The 27995-nt window shown below is 43.3% G+C and overlaps 2 protein-coding genes across 4 annotated transcripts in view; both read left to right on the top strand.

The window, feature by feature from the left end:
- The window catches only part of LOC308321715 (lissencephaly-1 homolog A-like), a 274413-nt gene that overhangs the window by 187899 nt on the left and 58519 nt on the right, over positions 1-27995 (top strand). The gene's annotated exons all lie outside the window — the stretch shown is intronic.
- cluha (clustered mitochondria (cluA/CLU1) homolog a) overlaps positions 1-27995 on the top strand; it is a 35783-nt gene that overhangs the window by 4757 nt on the left and 3031 nt on the right. The window contains exons 2-26 of one of the 3 annotated variants that reach the window (XM_080772618.1): positions 6625-6812; positions 8151-8322; positions 10546-10689; positions 11658-11785; positions 12324-12478; positions 13909-14034; positions 14691-14838; positions 15146-15238; positions 15806-16240; positions 17045-17304; positions 17741-18192; positions 19134-19235; positions 20377-20477; positions 21105-21257; positions 21378-21440; positions 21832-22076; positions 22849-22933; positions 23817-23970; positions 24641-24780; positions 25126-25206; positions 25316-25441; positions 25718-25839; positions 25942-26035; positions 26689-26823; positions 27814-27887. In XM_080772618.1, coding sequence (XP_080628744.1) covers positions 6625-6812; positions 8151-8322; positions 10546-10689; positions 11658-11785; positions 12324-12478; positions 13909-14034; positions 14691-14838; positions 15146-15238; positions 15806-16240; positions 17045-17304; positions 17741-18192; positions 19134-19235; positions 20377-20477; positions 21105-21257; positions 21378-21440; positions 21832-22076; positions 22849-22933; positions 23817-23970; positions 24641-24780; positions 25126-25206; positions 25316-25441; positions 25718-25839; positions 25942-26035; positions 26689-26823; positions 27814-27887 — 3976 coding nt within the window. Of the gene's footprint in view, positions 1-6624; positions 6813-8150; positions 8323-10545; positions 10690-11639; positions 11786-12323; positions 12479-13908; positions 14035-14690; positions 14839-15145; positions 15239-15805; positions 16241-17044; positions 17305-17740; positions 18193-19133; positions 19236-20376; positions 20478-21104; positions 21258-21377; positions 21441-21831; positions 22077-22848; positions 22934-23816; positions 23971-24640; positions 24781-25125; positions 25207-25315; positions 25442-25717; positions 25840-25941; positions 26036-26688; positions 26824-27813; positions 27888-27995 lie in introns of all 3 variants that reach the window. The other 2 variants (XM_080772619.1, XM_080772617.1) reach the window with 2 other exon arrangements.

The raw sequence follows: 27995 nt of genomic DNA, 5'->3' as shown, positions 1-27995 counted from the left end.
ACACAGGTTTGATTTTTGAGTGGTGCAACCACTACCAAGGAACAGCAATGTTGTCCGTCCTAACCTATGTGACTATGTTTTGAGTACCAGTAGGGGCAAAAGTGGCACTGTTGTGCCAGAAACAGAGAGAGAGAGAGATAGTGTTCCACTGTTGCCTGCTAATTACAGAGAGGGGAGTTGCAGGGGGATAGGGGAGTTGCACCACTCAGTTCACATGTTTGTGATTTTTTAATTTACTACCGGTATATCAGTACTGTGTCTGCACTCTGCACTCATTTCCCAATACAGAGGCCAATTATATTATGTTTAACCCATCCCCCCCCCCATGCACTGTGAGCTTGTAGATCTGCACCTTATTTTTTTTTTACCAGCCCATCGTTGTGCTTTGAGCAAACGACTGAGCTAGTGTGTAGTGTCAGGGTGGCTGAAAAACATAGGTGCACCGCCCACTTCTTTGGATGTTGTTTGGTTCTTCTGAGAGAGGTTTTGGGGTCTAGTATTCTAGCTCCATCACGTATTGTAGTGATATCTGGTCTGGTGTTATTTGACAGGTATTCTGGACTTTTAATGCTAGACTGTACTTTAGTATTCTATTATTTTTGGTTAATCTTTCCTTGACCCAGTGACTCCTTGCCTTGCTGTTGGGATGCCACACTGCATCTTCAGGAGACCTAGTGTGACTGAATGACCAAGGCCTGACTGTTCACTATAATGTTAGTTGTTTGATCTGAACTTCTGATTAATATCTTTCCTATGCTTGTCAAGCCTGAGTTGTTTTAACTGAGCCTGTTTTTGAAAATGATTTTTGTAGGGCAGTGTGTCAAACGGTTGGTTGTTATTACTTCACTTGACTGTGGTCGCAGATATTATTTTCACAGACATGAACACAGTTCACTGCCACTCCCTGACTGTCCCAATCTCCTTTTCATGTCATGCTTTTCTGCTTGGCAACTTGGCAAAAACATGGCTAGTTTTAGTTTACTGTGATCATTAAGATGACACTGACTGGCACAAACCAACCAACACATTAATGATTCATAACATTAAAGAAGAGGATCCAAGGCACTGGACCCTGACGAAGGCTGAATGCCGAAACGTGTTGGTCCTTATGCCATGCCTTAACTCTGAAATAAAAAAGGCTTTTTTTCACCTCACTGGAACAGAGTGCCTTGGATCCTATTCTTTAATGTTATGATTTAACCTCGCCAGTTCAACAAACAAAGGACCACGGCAGCGCTCCCTTCCTCTATTCAACATTAATGATTCACTTGACAGGTTTATAATGTTTTCAGTCTTTACCTGGTGGTATGATCCTGTTTAGCAATTTTGGAGAATAGAAGTTCTTCCAGCAGCACCCTTAGATTTTAGATAATTAAAAGAGAACAATCTCAGTCAGACATGAATGAAAATAAACTGTATTATGTTTTCTAACATTGTGCCCAAAATACAGGTGCCAAGTTAAACCCGAATACAAGAAGTATGTTCTCACCACACACTGCACAGTAACACTTGAGTGTTTAAATTTCTTAAGGTCGTTTATCCAATTGTACTGTAACTCGTGGGAGTACAGAAAATTGTAACCTGGCTACTGTACATTAGTACTCTCAGAGTTAAATTAGCACAGTTTTACAGTGTAGCTGCTATAGAGGCATTTGTACTGTCATTAGTTTTACTGTGTAGCTGCTATAGAGGTATTTGTAGTGTCATTAGTTTTAGCGGTACTCACTCTTTTTTTAAAAGGCCAACATGCTTCGACCAGCAACTGGTCTTCATCTAATCAGGGCAAGTATGAGCCCTGATGAAGACTATTCAAACATGGATTTGTCAGTTGGAGTGAACATGGATGAAATAACGTATAATAGACCCTCCAGAAAATACGCGATTATGCGATCACATAACTCATTGCATAATCAGCCAAATGGCGCAGATTATGTTTATGATTATGCAAAATATGCAGGGCTCGCTTGATTTCACAATCCCCGCATTTTTGCGCATACAGTTTCTAAAGTCATCACCTCACCCATTTGTTCACGTTCATCAGACACAGAAGCAAAACAAACCGTGGTGGTGCGGTGAAAACTGTGTGTACACGTGCGCTGTGTCTGCTCGCTGCATCAGCTCTGTGCAGAGTGCAACACACCCTCCTCCCTTGCTCAATAATGTAGCGGTAGCTCCGCCAAAATTCACTTTCATAATGACAATTTAAAGTTTATGCTACCTGATCCATTGCAATCCTTAAACTGAGTTTGAATTGAAACGTTGCCACATTCAAAAACATATCCAGCAAACTAGATCCATCAGACAAAAGTTGTAATATTCCATGGAAGCAAATGGGAACAACACACTTGTAAGGCTGTATAAAGCATAACATTTTAAATCCCTTTTAGAGAGAGTAAAACCGGAGTTGCATTAGCACTTCTCTAAGCAATGACATGAGGTATCCTTTTTGCCTTGAAGTGTGGTAACTGAAGGCAGCCAGAGATTTGATCAAGGTTTTCTTTTTTGCCTTGAAATATGAAAATGAAAGGCAGACAAACTTATGCATGGCTCTGCTCACTCAAGGACCCCTAAATTAATGTTTTGACTGTGGACTCCCATCTGAAATATATTTTGTGTGTGAACTTGTATAGCCAAGTCAAGTAGACTTTTATGATATTTATACATTTTGCTGGAGACCTCCTGGAACCCCCTCAAGGACTGCTGGGGTTCCCCAGACCCCACTTTGAGAACCAATACCATAGCAGAGGTTAACACTAAGGTCTCAGCGGCACTTGCCTGCTGGGCAAGTACAGGTCATGTTCTTGGCTGCCCTCTTCTTGTTGTTCTTGTGCTCTAAATATATCGTACATGTTGCATTACTGTTCATTTTAACTATTTGTTTGAGTGGTGCTAGCCACTCCTTTGCAGAGCTATGTATGTGTATGTAGCTGCAACACCTAAAGTGGCCAGTAACGCATGCACGCATAGTGTTGCACAGGCCTTGGGAGAGTCAGGGAGGGAGAGATAGAAAGCAGCAGAGCCATAGAGGGGGCAGAAAACTGAGTGCTCGAGCGCTGTTCATGCAGCCTGGACACAGTGGACAGTGACAAGCTGGAGTTTGAAATTAATTTGTTTTCAATGAGGGTGGTGCAAATATCACCAATGTTAAGCATGTGTGCAACATGATGACTGTTTTAAAGTATGGTACAGTAACAACTAAAGTCTCTGTAATGTTTATGTTGTACTATTACTAGGGTTGTCCCGATCGGATCGGGTGATCAGAAATCGGCTCCGATCACATGCTTTAAGTAATGTAGGATTTGTTGATTTGTTTTAAATGTTCTTTCCACTAGTTGAGAAACCGTGAACTGAATGACCTGGTGACCTATGATGAGTCCACCCATGTAGTCATTTAGTGACAAGTTGGAGTTCCAAGTTGGAAATTCAACAGAAAATGGGAGTTAGAATCTCAAGAAGGGGATGCTGCACAGGATTGTGCACCGGATTGTCTGGTTGAGACTTGAGACATTATTATTAGGACATTTTACCAGTAGTAGTCAACGGTTGAGAAACAATGGGATGCATATCAAGTGTTAACTTACAAAAGCACTAATCTTAGCCCATATCCCCACCCAACACAATAGTGGTCCCCAGGTTGATTCTAAGTCAGTGTGGTGGTCCCTCGTTCACAATCAGTTCAAAACCCCTGTCTATTTAACCAATACATTTATTTATAGTCACAATAATTGAAAGGCAACACAACAGACTACACTAGAGTGACTGAGTGACATGCATAAGGATATTTGCTATTGTGATAAGGCGTTTTATAAAATATATAAATATCGGTCTCAAAATCAAATGTTTGGAATCGGATCGGGAGCAAAAAAACGTCATCGGATATCCCTAACTATTATGTTGTACTGCTAAGATGGTCTTCTTTTTGTTCTATCCTTTGGAACAGTTAAGACACACCAGGCAGTGTCTGAGGAATCTCTACAGGTTCTCCCGGGCACATGCCTTAAAAACATTTCAGTTAAATACTTTGTGCAGATGCATTGCCATTTAGTGATTTAATGTTCAATGAAAGGATCTTAAAGCTAACTGGCAACCAACCAGTGCAGTGGGACTTCAAAATGAGTATGTGCTCTCCATCTGGTCTGTGTGCTGTGGTGTTGTGTTTTACCGTTACGCTACGCTATATACAGTACAGTACGTAGTATACCGTGCCTAAACGTTTGAAAACACGTATTTTATCATCTGCTAACTATTTCAAATGTATAGCCTATACGTGCGAATGTCACGCAGGGAATAATTATAGTATACTGTCTGAAAAACCTAGGCTACAGCACTGGTGTGCTGTAGGGTTCTGAACAGGTACTTGTAGTTGTAACCACCAGCAAAACTTTCGATTAGACCAGGAAGGTAGTTGCTAGCCTAGTAATTAAGCCATTAAACCTTGACAGAAAAAACTGTCACTCTGGCAATATTGCTTAAATGAATAATGGTAATAAGATATTGTGGCATTTCAGATTATGTGTGTGTGTGTGTGTGTGTGTGTGTGTGTGTGTGTGTGTGTGTGTATGGGGGGCCTGCACATAATGACACAGAGGTTTTTGACCTGGCCCATGCGTGGTGTTGGTTGAGTGCAACTTTGCAAGTGATTGTAATTTACAGACGGTTGCAAACTGTGTTTGCTATTGGCCAATATTTTACATATATTATAAGCTTAATATCCACTGTTGATGGTATGTACATATCATCCCTGTCAGATGGAAATCTCATATGTCTAACACTTTTAACATTTTCAGTGTTCAAATAAAAAAATTGCAGATCTACAAGGTTGTAGGGTTGTATCAGACTTTGAAGTTATGGGGGTGCCATACCTTTGGTTGCTTTGTAGGCCAACATCAGTGTTTTGTACTGTGTGGGCACAGTACCAAGCAGATCACTTCCAAAGAAGTCTGTTGTGTGTGTATATATTCTAAAATGAGAATTGGGGTAATGACCTGATTAGAAATTGGTTTCATGAATCCTGTCACTGTCCGTCTGAGAAAGCTATTATCTCATAGAAAACTACCTGTGAAGATCACTTCCGTCTTCAGGATTTGAAAGGCAGGTTTATATATGTCAGGCTTTTCATATGACTTTGAAAGGGAAGAACACAACAAAAGACATCTTGCAACAGACGTCACCTGACTCCGTTTGTCCCGTGTGTGTGTGTGCTTTAAGGCTATTGTGCGTGCAGTGTGTGTGTGCTTTGGCTATTGTGCTTGGTAGCCAGAGCACAGCCTTTTCCCCCCAAACACCTTCCTTCCTTGGGACCAGCTGTTAGACTCCACCCTCAACTCTAGCCCCTCCCATTTAACCATGACACAGTTACCCTTGATGGTGGGTTCACAAGGACATGTTGGCTGTCGGCTGTTGTCGTCCCCCTACAAGAGAAAACAGTTGTCCGCCCACCCACCCACCCCCACATGCTAGGCTCTGTCGTGGGTGTTCACCCAACCCCCACATACTATGCTAGGCTCTGTCATGAGTGTCCGAATGTCTGGCAGGCTGTCTGTCAGTAATCAAACTTGACATTTCCCAGTCGCCTTGACCCTTGACTGTTACTACTTTTAGAAAGATTTGGCAACGGGAGAAATACAAATAAATATTAACAGATCTTTGGTTAATAATGTGAGTAAATGAATGATATATCTCAGAGTATGCTGTGCATAGTTTTTCTATCTCAGTCCTCCGTATATTTGCCACAATGTGGTTACTCACAACATGTTGATGTGAGCCCTTTTGTTCAGTAGCTTGGTTTTTGTTATTGTGCTGAATTCATTCATAGAAGATTAATATTAATCACCATTAAACTTTTGACAGTTAAGCATATCCTTGCACTGTGGAATGACAAACATTTCCTAAAATGACTCATGGTTCAGATTAACTTGATTGTAGTTGTTGGAATAGTATGATGGACAAGATTGTAGTTGTTGGAATAGTATGTTGGACAAGAGATTGTAGTTGTTGGAATAGTATGATGGACAAGTTGCTATTACAGTAGTCATGCTCCATCAGAGCCACTATTATTGAATTCAGTCGTTTGGGTGTGTGATGGCTGGAAGTTTCCCAAAGAAAGTTTCAGGTATAATTAGTATTTACTATTTAGTATTTCTGTGTCAACAATGAGGTAGACCTGTGTTCATTTGGGTAGTACTAGTAGACGGTTTATTATGAATTTGTTATCATGGCTTTTCCAGTTTCTGTCTCAAAATCTGAACAGGCCCTTGTAGTTATTTTATGTTTGATCTGAAGAGGGTGCTGCATACCACCATAGCTGTGCTCTGTTGGTTTCACTCCTCCCATTTATCAATATTTCAGTGTATCAGGTAAGGTCATCTGTCATCTGCTTCTCTGTGTGTATATTTAACCTAGCTGCCTGCCTGCCTGGCAGCACTGTGGTGGATGATATGGTGGCCAAAGAGAATTTCTCAACCATTGTTTCATACTTGCAGATTCAAGGATGAGGTGGCCTGAATAGGATCTTGTTTGAGCGCGATCACGCTGGTTGATCAGATGACTTCTGCCTTCCCTGTGTCTGTCCTATGTCAAGTTCCACTGACTGACTGCATGTTTGTTTGTTTGTTTGGACCTCAGGGCACAGTGCCGGCACAGTCATGGTGAATGGCGGCGGACACCACGAGCACACAGAGGAGGCGGAGTCCAAGCAAGACGGATGTGGCGAGACAGAGGATGAGTCTAATGAGCAGGAAGTAATTGTGATCCAGGACACCGGGTTCACTGTCAAGATCCAAGCACCTGGCGCGGAACCCTTTGACTTACAGGTACAGTGTGTGTGTGTGTGTTACTTTGACGTTGTGGTTGTAAAAGTTCACAATAGCTCAATAGAAAGGACCATACAGGTGTCTGTATGTACATGTCAATTGTCTATTGACCAGTGAAGACCACATATTATTGTACATAGCTTTCTTTTCGTTTGCTTGTGTGATTTGGTCCTTGCTCACTCAATGCCATTCATGTTGTAAAATAGTGGTAAACAAGAATGACACACATGAGTATCATTAACATCCTGAGCGGCACGGAGTTCTCCGTTTAATCAATTAGTAACGCCCACGCTCAGGACAGAGATTGATAAAATGGACAGATTATTGATATCAAAACCGATTGCATCGTTCCACAGGTGTCTGTTGCGCAACAATGTTATTTTCCGATGGGACGTCATCGAAAATGTCCCCCCCCCATTTTAGCCGACGAGACCGAAAATCTTAAAACGTGAATAACTCTTGATCTAAATCATTCCGTCCAATTCTAAGCAAAGATTATGTTTTAGATGGCCCATCGTGGTCCCGTCGCTAGTCTCGTTAGAATTAATCATACCTCCCGTTGTTGTCGATCGCCTCCAGAGTGTTTTGGCTACATCAAGCTTCTTCAGCTACATCCGGGATAGCACCTGGTCCGTCGCTAAATGTGCTCCGCTGCTATAAATCGCTGGGCGCCCTGATTTAATGGATTAAATAACCCCGGGCGTCGGGGTGTTAACTGCCAGGTGAAACAAGCGCTGTCTCCGTTGTGCATCTGTCTCAACATGAGCCCAACATGAGCTGTTGAGCAGGATTTTATGCCTGGAAGATGCCGATGGTGCTCGCTGCCGTTGACTTAACTTCTTTTTGGTTTTTATTGTTTCAGATATCCACCCTCTAGCAGCGTCCCTGTCGCTAGGTAATGCTCTGCTCTGGTCCGTCAATGAAACGATTCCCCCCGCCCCCCCGTCAACCGCCGTTGTAACCGCGATCATTTTCTCTAAATTGAGGCTCAGATTGAGGTGTTTGAACATGGTGTTAGTGGCTCATTACTAAATCGTCGCTACCTCACAGTTACAATATTAACGCTTCTGATGACTTACAGTATGAAAAGACAATAGCCACATTAGCTTTAGACTATTTTGCTTCCGGTTAATTTTGGGGTGAATTTTGGGGCCTTTAAAATATAAAGTCCCACTGTATCAGGAGGCAGTTGGTGAGACATACGGAAAATTAGCCCCCTTTGGCTAAATTGTCGAGTCATTGCACACGTTGGCCATTTCGGGTCGATTAGTACACGCACTGTGTAGCATTAGCATCCTCCTACAGATCAGGGATGAGAACGTCTCTGTGTCCCATCAGGTGTCTCCTCAGGAGATGGTTCAGGAGATCCACCAGGTGTTGATGGACCGCGAGGACACCTGCCACCGCACATGCTTCTCCTTGCAGCTGGACGGCAACGTGCTGGACAACTTCGCTGAGCTCAAGTCCATAGAAGGTCTGCAGGAGGGATCCCTGCTCAAGGTTGTTGAAGGTACCAAATACCAATCCTTTTCTTTTTGTCTGGTTGGTAATTTTGCAGCTGTAAAGCCTACAGCATACTTCCTTTTTTTTGCAGCTTCGGCATTTCAATAAGAACAGCACAACGTCATTGCGTTTGCGGGGCAAATGAACAAACGCAGTGTAACAACAATGTATTTGACTATTTGTACAGTCTCCTTTCACAGACATTCAGAGCCACAAAGTGCGTCACAAAAATAAAAGTGCAATGTCAATAATAAAATAAAGACGAAAATAAAACACGCTAACCAATCATCTTTAATCAAACATTTCTTCATTTAAACTTTTTTCAAATTATTTTTTACCCCCTTTTTCGCCCCAATTTAGTCGTTATGGCAATAAATTCCTCCCCTCACACGTTTCTGTGTTGTCCCTGCTGTTGTATCCTACTGACTCACTTGCCGGTGAGGAGCCCCCACCAGGACAACATACTGTAGAGCCTTCGTCCTAATCCTCTCACCCAAACACTCCCTGCTGACAGGACATGTGAAAACATTGTGAAACTGACTTACATGGCACTTACATCTGAGGTTAAGGAATTACGTGGCCGATTAAGACTGAGGTTAGGGTTAGATTTAGCCATTACGGTAGGTAATAGTCGGACAACGCGACCAACGCCACATCGGACAATGGCTGGCAAGTGGCAACAACGTCAGTATGTGGAAATATCTATATTGGCTGCATTGAATGGTGTTTATAACGGCTGATTACGGACATTAAATACAGAGAGATCATCCGAAACCGCTCGACAGGTGCCGCCTGTACGATTTACATGCAGTAACAATTATCTCCCTGAGGGCACGGTGGCACAGTTGGTAGTGCTGTCGCCTCACAGCTAGAAGGTCCTGGGTTCGATTCCCGCTGGGGACGCTGTGGGCACTGGCGGCGTGTTCCCTCTTCCGCTTCATCAGTGCCCATACCCGAGGCGGGGGTTGGCGATAGGGCCTTTCTGTGTGGAGTTTGCATGTTCTCCCCGTGTCCCCTAGGGTAGATACCCTCACAAAAACATGCCGTAATCCTGGTCTCTAAAACTACCTCCCCCTGGCCAGCCGGGGCGCCTGATGGAGGGGAAAGGAACTGGTCGGAATAACGTGTCCCTTCCACGCGCTACGTCCGGCCGGGGAAATTCCCCTCTGTCAGGTGAAAAGAAGCAGCTTGGACTCCTCATGCATAGAAGGAGGCATGAGGTCAGTCTGCTGCCCCCCCAGGTTGGCAGAGGAAGTGTAGCGCCCAGGATTACTTAGATAATTGGCACTGGGTGAAAAGAAGAACTGGGTTACAAAATCGTGGGATAAATTAAAAAAATATATATATATATCTCCTTCCCCGGCCAGCTTCTCCCCCTCCCGAACACGAGCTAATTGTGTTCGCGTAGTCGCCCGACAAAGCCTGATGCACCACAGTGGATTTTAAAGGAACTGGCAGCGCTCATTTAACCAATCATACCAGTAAGAAGGAAATCAATACAGGTTATGACACAACAAAAAAGCTGTAGTTCCTTGTCGAAGCTCGTTTCAGCAGTTCTTGCACCTCCAAGATTTTTTAATTAGCCGAACATCAACAAAGAGACTAAGTAGAAAAAGTGCTCCTCGAAGCACAGGTCTCCACCAGGTCAGGTTTTTGTGGCCTCCTGCTGGTGCTATAATAAGCCAATGTGGAAACGGTGCCATGTCTTCTTACGCCTTTGATGGCAATTGGATGTTCAAATTCATGATTTGAGGCATTTTGTACCAAAAATGTGTTTTGCTAAAATTCACCTGTTGGTGGCCAGTGCTATAATAGGCCAATGTGATAAGGGTGGGATTTATTCCTCAGTCTAGTAGGAAAATGTGTTTTACTAAATTCGGCCTCCTGGTGGCGCCATAAAAGGCAGATGTGAAAAATGCAGGTCAAATGTTTTTCCTTCGGCATCTAGGGAGTGTCCATGCAAAGTTTCACGGAGATCGGAGCAGTTATAGGTAAAAATGTGATAGAGAGGGGGGGGGGGGGGGGGGGGGAATGATTTCAGTCATTTGGAATTTTGGATTCCATGCATGTTGCGCAGGTTTAAGTCCTCGGTCACAACGTCATGAAATGTGACCTCAGATTAGAACCTTCAGTCTGTATCAAATAGCCGCTCATTGAAAGTGTTTTCTCAGCCAGAGGTCTGCACGTGGCGATGAGTGAATAACGGGGTGTTTGTTTTGTCCCTCTTCAGAGCCCTACACGGTGCGCGAGGCCCGTATCCACGTGCGTCACATCAGAGACCTGCTGAAGAGCCTGGACCCCTCGGATGCCTATAATGGAGTGGACTGCAACTCTCTGTCTTTCCTCAGCCTCTTCACCGATGGAGACCTTGGAGGTGTGTGCATCCTAATAAACTCACGTGGCTCATGCCAAAAATACACAGTTATGTTCAAGCCATTAGATGCATGCATTTATTTGATATAATATGCATTGTGTGTATGTGCATTCGTAGAACCCGACGGCTAAATTGTAATTTGAAGTAAGTTGATGTAGTTCCTGGCAGGACTAAGTGTACGACTTTGACTAGGCGTGGCGTCAACTAGAGCTGGACATTTCACTTTAGTCGTTTGTTGTTTGCTGTTTAATCTCAATGAACGGACAAATAATGAATGTAAATCGGGTGCTTGGTGAAATTGTCCTGCTGTGAACTCATCCTGTCACCTCTAATCCAATCCTAAAACAGCCATTAGCCACAAAAAAAGGAAAACAATTAGCTGATGGGTTGTGAGAGTGGCTGGACAATAAGTCCCGTCTTTTAAGACGTGGTGTGGAGGGACGTGGTCACGAGGGGCTTTCGGGTTCCATTGCAGAGTAATTTGAAAACCCAGACTAAAACTTCCATCAAGTTAGGTCAGCCACAGATCGGTCGCAAGGACCTCCCAATCTAACTTCTGTCATAATATCATACCGGTACATGTCTCTTCTCCCTTGGTTTCCCGTCTCTCTATTCTCGCATATATAAATAAAGCATTCCAAAGAAATTACTTTTAAAAACATCCATTCATTATATGTCCACTATCGAGGGAATCGCATCAGGGGAGGAAGAGACGCCGTGAGACAAAAGACAATGCCCACGCAGAATGCAAAGACTAACATTTTCCTCATTAGTGGGTCATGTTGTTTATTTGCGTCTACGCATGGATTAAAGTTCTCAGTCACCACAACTCATTTCAGACTATCTATTTCCATGGAAGTTAGCATGTCTTATATGGAACCATGTTGCTCAGAGAAAATAGCTGAACTACAAGATCTCAACGCACGCTTGTTTTTGGTTAATATTTTAAGATTGGCTGTTACTTGCAGATAGTGGCAAGCGAAAGAAGAAGGGCAGTGAGCTGGAGCAGATTGACTGCACACCCCCAGAGCACATCCTCCCTGGCAGCAAAGAGCGCCCCCTGGTGCCTCTCCAGCCACAGAACAAAGAATGGAAGGTAAACGGGGAGGTTGGGGTTAGTTAAGGTGAAAGAAATGTGAAGCTTTTGCTTAACCACATGAACCTCTGGCATCCCTATTCTGGTCCTGTCATTTCCGGGTTAAGAAAGTTGGTATACTGAGTATACTTTTTTTGGGCTATATTCAGCTATTAAGGTTCATTGACAATGAATGGAGAATGTACGTCATATGTGGACGAGCAAATCAACATGATTATAAGAGCGCCCCTCTCTTCTAAAAAAAAAAAAGATATATATATATATATATATATATATGCAGGTCAGGCTTACGGGTTGATGTACTGTGAGATAAGAACAAAATGAATCTAATTGAGCATGATTCAAACGTGACTTCTAACATCCTAGTGACTAGAATGCCTGGCCAAAATAAAATTAATTGTTCTGTTTTTAAAAGTGGAAAAATTGTAATTTATTCTGGTCCACAAATTGCATTGCATAATAGGACTTGGCCATACACATTTTTCCAGTCATGATATTTTATCTAGCATTCATGTAAGCAGCTTTACTGTCCCACCAGCCTATGCAGTGCCTGAAGGTCCTGACCATGAGTGGCTGGAACCCACCTCCAGGGAACAGGAAGATGCACGGAGACCTCATGTATCTGTACATGGTGACGGTGGAGGAACGGCACATCAGCCTCACGGCCTCCACGCGAGGATTCTACCTCAACCAGTCAGTCACAACCTCCATGTTACTCCACGTTATTATTATGCCAGTTAGTTTCTATGTTCCCCTTTGAGACTGTTGTGGCTGTTTGTAGGCTGTTTCAAAAGCCGCGAGGAGCTAAACATGAGAGAATATGAAATGCTGTGTGACGCGCATGCAAATAATTCAGGTCCACTCCAGTCCATGTGCGCCGTTTGACCATTTATTCTTCCACAACACGTTTAAAGGTACAACAGTTCCCAGCAATGATGTTGCCTAAACGTGGATGTTAAATTGCATTTATGTGGGGGCGCCCGCTGGACAAGGGGTTAAGGCGCATGCCACATACAGTAGGCTTTGGCCTGACAACGTGTCACGTGTTCGAGTCACGTTCATGACGACCTTTGCTGCATGTCTCTCCCCTTCTCTCTCTCTCCCTCTTTCCTGGCTATCTTCACTTGACACTATCAATAAAGGCAGAAAAGCCAGAAAAATGCATTTATGTGGTCAACAGAAAAAGTCGCTCCCACTCTCACCCCCTCTCTGTCCAACTACCCATACTATTGTGCTCAGTTAGATGCCAAATTAATGTTAGCGCCCCCGTTCTGGTGATCACTCCCACCACCCAATACCAGTGCAGCACCCAATCAATCAATTCAACAATAATATTAGACTAGGCATAAATCACATTATGGCTCCTACAGAGACCATTAACAACTTTTAACTTTAGTTAAAAGAATGAAATACTATGCAGATCTGCTATTTTGGTGCGACACCGGCATATGCTGAAGTTTGAGTGAATGTGAAACAGGAGATGGGCTGCTGACCTATGATGGCTCTGGTACCGTGGGTTCTCAAGGTTACTATGGTTCACTTTGAATGTGAATTAGTTTGCATTATAGTTCACAGTACGACTCTGTTCCTTGTGCAGTCGAGTCGATAGTTTGTTGCTAAGAAACCTACCTCCACTGACATCTGGCGGCCATGACCTCTAGTGCTAATTATTATGCTTCTCTCAGCTTGCTCTTGTCCTTGCACTTGCTATTTGCAGCTCCTTATTTCCATGTAAGTTAACCTGAGATCATTTTGTAATGAGCTCAAAGCTATAAAAAGGCATTATGTGACAAGGCACAAAGTGGATGGGTAACGGCCCGGGTAACAAAGTTATACAAACACAATGATAGAAATGTAATCATGTGGATCTCAGGATCCACGTGGAAACGGCATGGCTCCAATGTTGGGTCTCGGACTTTGTTTGGCCAGCTTATCAGTCGTTTATGACTTCTTTATGACGCATGTCTCTTAATTTGGAATTTTGGAAAGGTTTCTTCTTCAGTCCTGTTGACGTCCATTGTAAAATAAAAGTGTAAAACCTTTTGTGGGAAACAATTTAGCTGCTAGACTCCAGTAGAGCTAACCTGTGATAATGCTTTTATAATGGTTTGTGTTTTTTCCAGGTCTACTACCTACACCTTCAACCCCAAGCCAGCCAACCCCAGCTTCCTGAGCCATTCTCTGGTGGAGCTTCTCAGCCAGATCAGTCCAGCATTCAAGAAAAACTTCACTGCCCTACAGAAGAAAAGGCAAGAACATTTAGAGTAGATTTATGTGTGTTAATGGGCATTGCCAATACTGCGGACCACTGTCTATGCTAGCACACACATGGCTCTGGGCACACCTAAATAAAGACATAAAAAAGAGACATGCCATCTCCAGTTTACTTCCCCTATCTGCGTGAAGTAGGTGGCCGCCTGTTTAGGAGACGCAAGCATGTTGAAGTATATTAATTCCAGTGGAAGAGTGAACTTGAACATTAACTAAATATTGGACCCGATTGCCACAAGCCACAAAATCTTCCCCATCTAAAATGTCTTTATCAGAGAGACTTTCACCGTCAGAGCAACATACTCTCAGGGATCTAGCACCAGTAAACAGACGTTCACAAGATCAGACAGTGCCCATTTTAGGAGACCCATTTGTGTAACATTTCGCCTCTAGTCTCCAATTGGGATGGTGTAGCAATAATAATGAATATCTCTAACCTAAATGTAATGCACCCAATATTTATTTGATTAGCAGCAGCTGCGTTGCTTACTAGTCTGCCATGTTTTGTAGTTTGCAACTTGAAAACAAGACTACAAATTCATCCTTTTTTAAAGTGTTGTTTTTAGAAAGGAGTGGGATGCACTAAACGCAAAGTAAGCACCATTCAGATGATCCATATCTTCTTGCTTTCTAGAGTCCAGAGGCACCCGTTTGAAAGGATAGCCACACCCTTCCAGGTGTACAGCTGGACGGCACCACAGGTGGACCACGCCATGGACTGTGTCCGAGCGGAGGACGCCTACACCTCACGCCTGGGCTACGAAGAGCACATACCTGGACAGGTAGGAACACAACATGATCTATGGAATAACTCATGAAGAGCAGTTAACCACCTAAACTCTAGCATCCCTTCGTCGTTTGTTTTTGTTTTGTTATGTGTCATCTTTTTAATTTAATTTTGTAAATTTCTTGTCTTTTTCTTTCGTTTGGTCTTGTAATGTAATGTTGAATCCTTATCATTATTCTTATCAATGCCACTTACAATAAAGTATTTGTTTACTAGTATCAAGGATTTAAGTGTTTTAACAAACATTGTCAAACTATTGAGGAAAGCAATTTTTCTACCAATGGATATGGCAATGTTTCCAGACCAGAGATTGGAATGAGGAGCTGCAAACGACCAGAGAGCTGGCCAGAAAGAACCTGCCTGAGCGCCTGCTGAGGGAGAGAGCCATATTCAAGGTACTGCAAACAGTGTAGTGTTGGTTCAGCAGATTTGAGCACTTACAGCACTTTGCCACTGCATGATTCCAACTGAAATTGATGCTTTTGATCTTCGATTTGGTAAAAATAGTACCGTACCTGGTACTTTTTTGGTATCGCCTCCATTGAGGTTACAAGCAAGCTGAGAGGATAGTAAAATGTGACGTCGGAGAGAATGGTCACTGCGTCACGATACACTCCACTATGCTGCATGGAATCTCCCAAATTTTGATAACAAACTTTTATACTAGATAAAATAAAATCAATATTCAGTAACTGCATAGCCTCGGTACCCAGGCTTGTTCATATTCGGCTCAAAAAGAAAATCCTGGGGAAACGAGCCGTGGAGGTGAACTACAATGCAGACGGGCGTCGCTCCAAATTTGGTGACGTCAGTATTGTAGACCCTAGAATCACGGTAGCTGTTCCAGACTAGTAACTGCATGGCATATTTCTCACCTAAATAGTTTGATTATATCCCTCCACCTCCTTCAAACTTCCATACCTTCTTCAGTATTTCTATTTGCCACTTATTCCACCTTGCAGGTCCACAGTGACTTTGCTGCGGCCGCCACGCGCGGCGCCATGGCGGTGATCGACGGCAACGTGATGGCCATCAACCCTGGCGAGGAGACGCGCATGCAGATGTTCATCTGGAACAACATCTTCTTCAGCCTGGGCTTCGACGTGCGCGACCACTACCGCGAGTTGGGCGGCGACGCCGCGGCCCACGCGGCGCCCACCAACGACCTGAACGGCGTGCGGGCGTACGGGGCCGTGGACGTGGAGGGCCTCTACACACTGGGCACGGTGGTGGTGGACTACCGCGGCTACCGGGTCACAGCTCAGTCCATCATTCCGGGCATCCTGGAGCGCGAGCAGGAGCAGAGCGTCATCTACGGCTCCATTGACTTCGGCAAGACGGTGGTGTCGCACAGCAAGTACCTGGAGCTGCTGGAGAAGACCAGCAGACCCCTGAAGGTCAGGAGAGCAAAAAACACATACACTCTGCTTTTCACACATTTATTCCAAGTAACATGTTTTAACAACGTTCAACCTGGTGATCCCTATTTTGGGCAGAAATGTAAAAGAATTATCGATCACAGCACGTTGCGTTGCGACCCAATAAGGAGTGTTATTAGCCCATTCAGGATGGGAACCCCTTTTGGGGTTCTTGTTGCTATATACAGTATATAGCATATACTGTATATCGGTCCCCGTCCAGGTATTGTTCCGTTTAGGTCAAACGGAGTGAGGATGCTGTTGTTGTGCATGTTGGCTCATTGTAAAGACTCTGCTACACATAATTTAAACAGAGCCTTAACACCTGTACGGAAACGTGACTATACACAGCTATTTGTTAATTATGGCTGCTGTGAAAAGGCCCTGCCAAATTTGCTGATCTACATGCTCGCAACACGTGAGCTTATATTTTCTAGCTATTTTCTCTATTTGACGTACAATAAAATATATAGGGTTTAAGTAGTTATAACAACACAGTTGTGGGTTCTGGCGCATCTGTGTTCTCAACATAATCGGCGAGGTCGTACCATTACATACTACTGTTGCTGTTGATTAGAGATTAGACTCGCATGGCCAGACTGTTGCCTCCCACAATTTTCAAATGCTAAGTTCTCGTCCTACAGTCTAGAGCACGGAAGCTCTGATCATGAGTAAAATATAAAGCCTCCTCACCTCCGTTTCGTCTTTACAGTCTTGCAATATAAATAAGTCTCCTGTACCTGACTGTTGTATTGTCTGCTGTGTACTGTTCCATGTCCACAGGTCCAGAGACATGGCGTGTTGAACGAGAAGGAGGAGTCTGTGGACCTGTGCTCCTCAGTGGAGTGTAAAGGCATCATTGGCAACGATGGCCGTCACTACATCCTGGACCTCCTGCGTACCTTCCCCCCGGACCTGAACTTCCTGCCCGTGGAGGGGGAGGAGCTTCCTCCAGAGTGCCAGCGCCAGGGCTTCCCCCGCCAGCACCGTCACCGTCTGGCCTGTCTGCGCCAGGAGCTCATCGAGGCCTTCGTTGAACACAGGTACAGTACAGTGTGTGTTTGAGGGTTATTATAGAACACAGGTACAGTACAGTGTGTGTTTGAGGGTTATTATAGAACACAGGTACAGTACAGTGTGTGTTTGAGGGTTATTATAGACATTACTCATTCAAAAGAGGAAATTTATCTTTCTGAAGCTAAAATAAATGATCATCTTCGTTTTAGTTTGTCACTGTTCTTTAATCCTACCTTTTCCAACTTCTATAAATCGAGCCTTTTGTCATAATACCAGAAAAACTAAGACTAAAACAAAACTACTCGTAAAACTAACCTGGAACCAAAATTTAAAACTAAATGAAAACTAAAACAAATTCATATTTAAAAACTAATAACTATGTTCAGCATCACAGGATCTTCTGTGTGAGAACTCGATACATCCACTCATTTTAAAAGGTGTGCCGATTGACTTGTGTCCCAGATACCTGCTGTTCATGAAGATGGCAGCGCTCCAGCTCATGCAGCAGAAGGCCAACAAGGAGATGAAGACGGCCACCCTTCTTCCCATCACAGAAACGTCAGACTGCTCCACCGAAAACTCTGAATCATCCACGGATACTCTGACCGAGAGCAACGCCGATGACACCACTCAGACGCAGAACGCCGCCCCAACGACGACCGTAGCCAACAAAGAGACCGCCGTCACAGAGACCCCTGTGGAAATGGACAAGGCTGTCGATGGTGCGACACCTGCAGAAGAAGTGTCCCCCAAGCCGGCCACCAATGGGCCCTCGGAGGCCCCTGCTGCGGTTACTCAGAACGGGGGGTGTGTGAGCCCACTGGAGGGTAAGGAGGCTGAGGAAAATATCCCAGGGTTAGCCCAGGCCAAACAGCTGGCGGAGTCCTTAGTTGCCGAAGATGGATCTGGTATTGGTACGTCAAACTGAACCAAACGGCTTCCCCTGCTAGTGGAGGGCTGGGACAAAACGGGGACAGCTACCTTGGTGGATAAGTAGTAGCATGTAGTAAAGTCATATAGATTCAACTGTTTGTAGTCTGTGTTCTGGTTCAGCATGGTAAAAACATGGAAAGCTGCATAATGGTACAGTCACACCATCTGCATCAGAAGCGTTGTAGCCAGTGCCTGCCTTCCGAAGCGTATGGTACACTGTTCCTTTAAGACTGACCTCATAGTAGACTGTGATGTACCGTAAGCAACATAGCTGCAAATTACTAATGGATGTGTAGGAAGGTACACCTATAGCCAATCTACAATCAAAATCCGATCTACAAGCTTATAACACATCAAATTGTGACAGATTGTGAGCTTGTAGTTCTGCTATTTTTTAAAGTTAGGTTGAAAGTGGTTAAATGAAAGGTGTGTCTGATGGTAGATAGTGGGTACATGTCTAATGGACTGTATTTGATCATGTGGTAGATTGTTGGTACTTCTGTATGAAGAACTGTCAACCTTGTTAGCTGTTCCTGCGCCGTCCTCAGCCCACGATGGGACTGGGAGTGTGCATGAACTGGTCCCGAGTTTTTTAAACACAATAATACTCCCTTGACTTATGTTGCTTTGATGGAAAATAATCCTTGATATTTGATGATCTGCATGCCATGCACCCAGCTGACCCTAAACCTCCGTGATCTGCTTGTTCAGTAAACGATGCCGACCTAATTTCTAAACATGGTTTTATGCAAGTTTGTGTTCAACAGCATTGTGGTGGTGGTTGGTTTTTTTCTGGGGGGTTTTGGGTTTTGTTTTGTTTTTCTTTGCCGAAGTCATCAATTCATACAAGTTTTAGTTTAAATTACCACCATTAACTCTCCTTGTACTTGTTGTCCCCAAACTGATTCTCATTCCTATCCAGACCCCAAGAGTCGTGAGGTGGTCCTCAACGCCTGCAAGGCCGTGGGCTCCATCAGCAGCACTTCATTTGACATCCGTTTCAACCCCGACATCTTCTCCCCAGGTACAAACCACCAATGGGGAATCAGACTCAAACCACATTCCTTTGTGGTTTAAAATGTGTTCAGATTTGATTTCTAAAGACGTTTCTCAGTCTGGACACTTGGGACACTGAAGTCTGTTCTATGGTGTTGCTCAACAAATATAGCTGGAGCGATGAGTAGATGCATAGAAGCTTGTAGATCAGGTATTTTCGGAGAGTGAATACACAAATTAAATCTGAGCACTTGCACTTGTGTTGACAGTCCGTCCTAAACATCAGGTTTGAGAAACTAATCACATTTGCCTGTCATCTGACTAAAGCCTTAGTGGTACAGTATATGACAAATGGAGCGTTTCTAGATTTGTGACGGTAAGCAGGTGTATTTCGCTGTACTGTTAGCCGCTCATAACCTCTGGAGGGACTGCGGACTGGATTTGCGTAGGCCCTCTGCAGAGTTAAATGTTTTTTTGGAGAGGATCCCTGAGCTCTGTGCCTAACCTCCACAGAACCCTTGCAGAGCTCTGCTCTCGCTGCATGCACCATAATGTAAACGCATGGATTATACTTCTTAGTTGCCATGACACATTTCATTTTCATAAAATGAAAGTGTTTAGAATGTGTCAAACTAGCAATGTAATTGCTTAAAGCACCTTCCATAAAAACCCTAATGGTCTTTCATAAAAGCAAGGTTAAAGCTGTATAGCAAGAACATGTAGTTTTAGAAATTAGAATGATAATACCTCAACTTAATTCTACATTCTACATTCTACTTTTATCATTTAGGAAACAGTGGTGGAGTGTGGAGGACAAAAGTATTAAATTGTTAGATTCATTTTTGCTTTATCCCTGTAAACACCATTGGTTTACTTTAACCCATTTTGGGCGGGAACCCCTGTTGGTGTTAGCATTATGTTATGCTTTAGCTATTGAAAAATGGCAGATCTACAAGCTCGGTGGCGCGCTACGAGCTTGTAGGTCTGCTATTTTTGAAAAATCAAAGAATGACTGACAGAAACATAGCTCATATGTTTTTGGTAATAATGCTCCCTACAGCTCTTGTGTACTGTAGTTTATTTTATGTATAATTAGAATGCTTGAGAGAGGATAAAATGATTTGCTGAGAGAAGAGATGACCTTTGAGTGCTTTGTGTGTGTGTCTCAGGAGTGCGTTTCCCAGAAGACGGTGCTGAAGACATTCTCAAACAGAAACAGCTGTTGAAGGATGCTGCTGCTTTCTTGGTGTCCTGCCAGATCCCCTCATTGGTCAGTGGCAGAGCACTTCCACTACTACATGTTGCATGTTATTGTGATTTTACATGGGTTCATATTGCATGACACAGTCTAATTGCGCATTGACGTTTTTTGCATAAAAAATATTATTATTATATATAATTATTGCATAATTCTGACAGCCTACTATGCTATATTTTGCTTAGCAACGCAACGTTTTGGGTTAAAATTGTGGTTGAATTTGGCTGCTAACTGGCCATTGGCAACCATGTTATATAACCATTCTGGGCGGGAACCCCTTTTGGTGTTAGCATTATGTTATGCTTTAGCTATTGAAAAATAGCAGATCTACAAGCTCATAGCACACCTCCGAGTGGCGCGCTACGAGTTTGTAGGTCTGCTATTTTTGAAAAATCGATGAACATCAATAGAACATAGCTTTCTCAGAAAACTGTCAGGATGTTGAAGACATTTTTAGAATCTGATCTCAGGTGGGATAAGAATGGGATAATATAAAACCATGTGATTTTACCACAATGTTTCAACTAGTATAATTATTATTTTATTATTATTAATTTTTTTTCAAATATTTCCTGATATTGAAGTCACATAATTTTACTGTAGATTAATTTGTGGGTGTCTTTGTGCTTTACTGTCCAGGTGAAGGACTGTTTAGACCACAGTGCATTGCCCATGGACGGCAGTACGCTTACAGAGGCCCTGCACCAGCGGGGAATCAATGTCCGCTATCTGGGCACCATCCTAGAGTTTGTGGACAAGACCCCAGCCAGGACCCAGTTGGAGCACTTCTATGTAAGTATCAATTTGGACTGGAGGCAAAGGAAATGCTCTGCAGTAATGCAAGGGAACAGCAATTTTGTATATATTTTTTAATATTAATGTCCTTTTCTTTCTCCAATTCGGTGCCTCTAGAGAATAGGAGTCACTGAGCTCATCACCAGATGTGCAAAACATATCTTCAAGACATACCTCCAGGTTGGTGCCATTTGGATCAGTGCTTATATTTTGTGTGCGTGTGTGTTCGTGAGCTCATGGATTAAGTCATTTGGATTCCACAGAAGTCTTCCACTGAAAATAGCCTATCTATGAGTTCAAAATGTGTCTGTGCCGATTTATGGTTATTAGTTATTTTAGGATGAAAGGCTAATTGAAGTGTTCAAACTAGCAATAGATTAGATTAGAGTGTTTGAATTAGTCAAACTAGCTATAGAATGCATGTTCAGAAGCTACATGGTGTACTACTTGTGTAAGAAATGGCTCTAGTGTGGAAAACTCAGTTTAACAAATCACAGATTGGGACTTGAGATTTTTTTTCCTCTTTAAACCGTTCTACATTTCACTTAACGTTACGTCTGTGTGTTTCAAGGGGGTGGAGTTGTCTGCGCTCTCTGCAGCCGTCAGCCATTTCCTCAACTGCTTCCTGAGCTCCTTCCCCGACGCCGTGGCCCACCTGCCACCAGACGAGCTGGTGTCACGCCGCAAGAACCGCAAGCGTCGCAACCGGGTCCCAGGCGGCGGCGACAACACGGCATGGGCCAGCCTGACGCCCAGTGAGCTGTGGAAGAACATCGTCTCTGAGTCCCAGAGCTATTATCACTTCCAACTGCAATGGTAAACCCCTGAGTCTGTTAAAAGCTACACAACAGTTTTAACCACTTAACCCATTCTGAACGGGAACCCGTTTTGGTGTTAGCATCATGTTATGCTTTAGCTATTTAAAAATAGCAGATCTACAAGCTCATAGCGCGCCACCGAGTGGCGCGCTACGAGCTTGTAGGCCTGCTATTTTTTTTAAATCGAAGAACGACTGACATTTTTAGAATCTGATCTCAGGTCAGAATGGGTTAATCAGACCAGTGTCCAGTGGAAACCTCGTATGAATCTGATCTCAGGTCAGAATGGGTTAAAAACCTATGTACTTGATTTCCCAGAGTCTCCCAGGGCTCTATAATGAATGAATGAATGACCGCAACATTCTATACTAGCTCCTGTCCTTTTCGTCCATCTACACAAAATGTCTTTGTCAAAAATAGCTGATCTTCGTTGGTGGCTCGTAGATCAGCTCGTAGATCATCATACATTACACACAAAAGCATCAAAAGTAGCAGATCCTCAAGCTCAAAACGTGGCACATGGTGACATTGAGCTTGTGGATCTGCTACTTTTGAATCCTGAAAAGTACGTTTTGGAAGTCGGTACTGCTTTTTTCACATGCATAGTTCAAAGTCAGCATGGTTGGATTATGATACAGTATAGCTGGTGCTATGACAATTTAATATGGCACCTAGCAACCTCTATACTCGGCATGCCATCTTTAAAATGCACAGTTGTTTTTACATGGTATACTGTAAGTGACAACAAACTCACTCTCTTTCCTCTACAGTGAAAGTGTGGATCAGGCAGTGGAGAAATATGGCCTTCAGAAGACCACTGTACTCAGAGAAATATCCATCAAAGCTGGTATCCAGGTAACCACACTGTAAAAAAATGCAATTCATTATCCATGCTGTTTGCACATTTTCAACCAATCGGGAGAGAGTACCCATTTATCTTGTTCCAGTTCTGAGCATGTGAGCGGAGCGGAGCGGGGGGGAAATGCCGCTCCTCCCTCCAGATGGATGTTGTCACTCTCTCTATCCAATCATGTTGATTCCCCTGCCGCTCCGCCGCTCACCTCGATTTGCACACCTCTCGCTCCGCTCAGACCAGTTTGCTCGGCAGCAAAAACTAAAACATGCTTGTCCGAAACATATTTTGGAAAATGTGTCTGTATCCTTTGATCAGCTCGTGATATAACTAAACTGACATATGGTATTTATAAACATTACAGAGATTTTAATGAAATCTTGATGTGCGCTGTGTACTACTGTGTACTGTGTAAAGGATGTCTTTGTGTCTGTCCGTGCGCTGTGACTGGGCATGATCAGACCTGTGGTGTGCGGCCCTGAGCAGAGCAGCTTAGAGCGGCAGGCAGTCCTCGCTCCGAGTTTGCTTCTATCTTTTTATAAACCTGCTCCCGACCCCACTACATTAAAGATCATCCAGCTCCGCTCACATGCTCCACTTCCAATTTCTTTCATCACTTCAAATTGCATTCGTTTATCCTGTAGAGTTCTCTCTCCTGTTTGGATGAAATTGGTATACTGATTTGAAAAAAGCTGGAGAGACTAAACAAACTCTATAGCAATGATTACTATCATAATAATTTAACTTATTTTAAGAAAGGAATGTCACTTACACTACCCTTTCAAAATATGGAGATGAGGTTTCTGCCCGACTGCAACGATATACACGGTCATTATGATGCATGATGGTCTTTCCTCTCCTTTGTGATCTCCATCCCGTTGTCAGATTCTGATCAAGGAGTACAACTTTGACAGCCGTCACAAGCCTGCGTTAACAGAGGAGGACATCCTGAACATATTCCCTGTCGTCAAGCATGTGAATCCCAAAGCCTCAGACGCCTTCCACTTCTTCCAGAGTGGGCAGGCCAAGGTGCAACAAGGTGATAAGAATGCACATGTCTTGAATGGCTCATACTTTTATGTAGAGCAGTATTGTAAAGATAGCTCTCCACCGCACAGCTGGTGGTACAAGTGTTGAATTGATGGTCGGGTCGGAACTTGTAGGGAAACGTTGAATGGTGACCGGGCTGACTGTCGGATAGCAACGGGCTGGTGGAGGGGAGGTAGAGCTCTCTGGTTGGTTGGTTGATAAGTCTATGATGATGAAATGTCTGAATACTTCATGGATGCGCAAGGCTTGTGTGGTGAGTAGCGAGTAGCCTATCTTGCAGTAGGCTACAGAAACGAGTGGCTTCCATTTTCTCCTAATCATTCCAACTATTGATCAACATAATATAATAAATGGCTAGATTAAAATTATATGGCCCGTGTGTGCATTGCGCTACCACGTGCTGCAGGCACGTAGTGTTTATTGTTTTAATTAACATTACACTAGACCTGTGCCCGTCGGACACCGGCCTACTTGGGAACGATGCAATTTGGGAACAGCTCAGGTGCATTCAGCAACTTTATTTCACACCTTCCAACTGTCTGAGCTCCCGCCTTCATTCTGCCAGTCTGTAGTAGTTGGGAGAGCTAGCACCTTATGTCACTTGCTCCGTTTAATCTGTTTCTCCTGTGAGTGCTTAACGATCATGCAATGGTTTGCAGGTTTCCTGAAGGAAGGCGCTGAGCTGATCAATGAGGCCCTTAATCTGTTCAACAACGTGTACGGAGCCATGCACGTGGAGATCTGTGCCTGTCTGCGTCTGCTGGCCCGCCTTAATTACATCATGGGAGACCACCCTGAGGTAGGACTGTCATTAGGACACCCACACCTGTCAAGTAGGGCCGTCTTCGACTAAAGAAATTCTTGGTTGATTAAGAATGATTGGAATTTCTCAACTAATCGATTAGATGATCATTGATAAATGGTTAAAATTGTGAATATTTCTAATGTTGATTTCACAATGACTACTGGCTATTGAAAGTTATGTACTAGTATTTTTGGTAGAATTTAAGTTATATCTAGAGTAAATAAGACTTGCATGGATAAAATAATGATGAATCACCTAACAAAGTGTTGATCTCCACATCACAAGTTGGACTCTTATATAATTTTGAGTTGGGGACAAAGGTTGTGTTTTTAATTCCAGGCTCTCAGCAACCAGCAAAAGGCTGCTCTGATGAGTGAGAGGGTGCTGGGCATTGAGCACCCCAACACCATTCAAGAATATGTAAGTTCTGTTCTCATACTCTGTTGGAACTGTTCATTTCAGCTTCATGCTAACGGTGTTGAACATGCCTCCGAAGAATGAATGAATGTACGTTCCATCTGCTTCCCAGATGCACTTGGCACTGTACTGCTTCGCCAATGGCCAGCTGTCCACTGCCCTTAAACTGCTGTACCGTGCACGGTATCTCATGCTGCTGGTGTGTGGAGAAGACCACCCAGAGATGGCCCTGCTCGATGTGAGTAGGAACTCTGCTACACAGCAGTTCTCAAAACATTTACATGTAAAATAATAATTATATTTGAAAAGATACGTATGCCATAGCTCAACCATTTCAATTTCAAGGACCCCCAGTTTCATATGCATTAATTCCATGAACCTCCATTTGGTGGCATTTGTATTTGTAGAACAAGAATTCACAATGTCAAATATTTATAATGTTCAAAATGGAAAAGGATTACTGTCGTCATTAGGTAGGAATGGCAGTGATGAGTATTCTCCTCTCTTATCACAGAGTAACATTGGCCTGGTACTGCATGGAGTCATGGAGTATGACTTATCTCTGAGGTTCCTGGAGAACTCCTTGGCTATCAACACAAAATACCACGGAGCCCGTTCCCTCAAGGTGGCCCTCAGGTGGGGAGAGACTAATTGTTATTTAAAGGCGAATGCCGGACAAGCCATTTTATTTTTACATGAAGATTGAGCATCACAAGTGTAAATTTGTTTGTTTTGCAGTCATCATTTGGTTGCAAGGGTTTATGAGAGCAAGGCTGAATTCCGATCTGCACTGCAGCATGAAAAGGAGGGCTACACCATTTACAAAAATCAGGTAAAACTTGTAAATTATTATTACATTTACTCTAATTAGCAACCTTATAAAATGACATTAAAGTAATGGTGAATTTAGGTCTTTTCAGATGGGCAGTGTGTGACGCAGACGTCGCCTGGATCAACGACAGGTCTGCTCATGAGGGGCACGACAACGCAAGCACAAAAACTCAACACAATCCAGGTCTAGTCAGTCGCAGGCGTGTGCACGTAACAAGCACACGCAAGTCAAATCACGGGACCGCGCCCACCTAAATACGCTTGAAAAAGAATTAATAGGCACGTTAATCACTGCCCATCTGAAAGGACCTTTTGACTGTCTGACACCGGGTTATCACACCAGCCTTGGAAAGCGTACGAGTCAGTCAGAAAAGTTTGCCTGGTTTATATCATTATGAATGTGGGTTGAACAGGTTTCAGTCCATTACACACGGATGTAGAACAGCAGGGACAATATTACTAAAATGTAATCATTTTACACATCGTGTTTATTGTTTAGGAAACATCACTACCTGTCTGGGGTGATACTTTCACATGGTTTCACAAATCGCACATTAGGATAGGACAAACTTTGACACACGTGAGATTAGTTTTTTTTCTTAAACCATGATTACATTAAATGTGCTGATGAGATTGTTGCTTTGTCCTCCTCAGGTGGGCGAGGCCCATGAGAAGACCAAGGAGAGCTCAGAGTACCTGAAGTACCTCACCCAGCAGGCAGTCGCTCTACAGAGGACCATGAATGACATCTACAAGAACGGCTCCAATGCTAGCATCATGCCCCTTAAGGTGACCATTTATAATCTGGACATTTCCTTGTACTGTGCAAGGAAAATTAGAGAAGGAAGTGTCATGGTCACGTGACTGTGCTGCGCCATGACACTTTCATGGGAGCCAAATCTTGCATTGGAAGTGACATGTATACAAAGCAGTAAATGGAGCAAGCTGGACCAGCTCATAACAAACAATATTTATGAACCATTGAGACCTTTGTCATATAATCGGTTCAGGCATATAAAAGAAGACGTATCACAGTTTGTTTTCTAATCAGTTGCTTTTCGATGTGCACAGAGTGCACAGTACATTATTTTATTTGAGGATTTAAACAGCAGCAGGTATCGTTTCTGTTCCGGGCTCTCGCGAGATTTGGCTGCCAGACAGGAAACGGTGGGCAGTCTCGTGATACTTGGCACGTTCAGAAACGTACTTTTTGCTTTTTTAGATACCTCTATAAAATTACACAAAAAGCAACACAGCAGACAATAATGTGTTACATGTCTTCTGTTATTTGCCAGAAGTGATTACTTTACAAAAGATCTCCGTCATTCAGAAATAGTGTTTGTTTATGAGCTGGTCACTGAGCTCTCATGGACTTCCGGGTGCAGTTTGGCTCCAATGGTGCGACGAATCTGCCGTCTGGAATTGCGTGATAGCGAAGATGATGTCAGTGACCTTACCTCCATTTAATATACCTTGGTACTGTGATTAAGCCTGCAGGGTTTTGCAATGATTCATTGTTTTGAGGAGGGTTTTATAAGCTATATTCAGTAGTGTGGTGGTGTCACTTGCCGGAAAGAACAGATCTACAATCCATCAAACCAAGCAACTCCATCATGCGATGGAGTTGGTGGATTTGTGAAGCAGTTATTCTCTTTCTTACTATTTATTTGTTATTGTTTGAGGAACCAAAACGAAAGCATTTTATTCATATGTACTCGTGTATATAATGTAACAATCAAAATGTTTAATTAGTTTGTGACATAGTTTCATGTGTTGCAGTTCACAGCTCCTAGCATGGCTAGTGTCCTTGAACAGCTCAACATCATCAATGGCATCATCTTCATACCTCTCAGGTAAAATGAGAAAACACTATGTCAATAACCACATATTCCCAATTGTATTTTCCATTTTCAACACTGCATCATGATCAACCACTTCAATATATTGAAGTGGTTTGTTGA

The sequence above is a fragment of the Protomyctophum bolini genome, assembly GCF_963924005.1.
Source record: "Protomyctophum bolini genome assembly, chromosome: 9".
NCBI lineage: Eukaryota > Metazoa > Chordata > Actinopteri > Myctophiformes > Myctophidae > Protomyctophum > Protomyctophum bolini.
The sequence above is the reverse complement of the archived record's forward strand: the minus strand, read 5'-3'. Positions and strand labels throughout refer to the sequence as shown.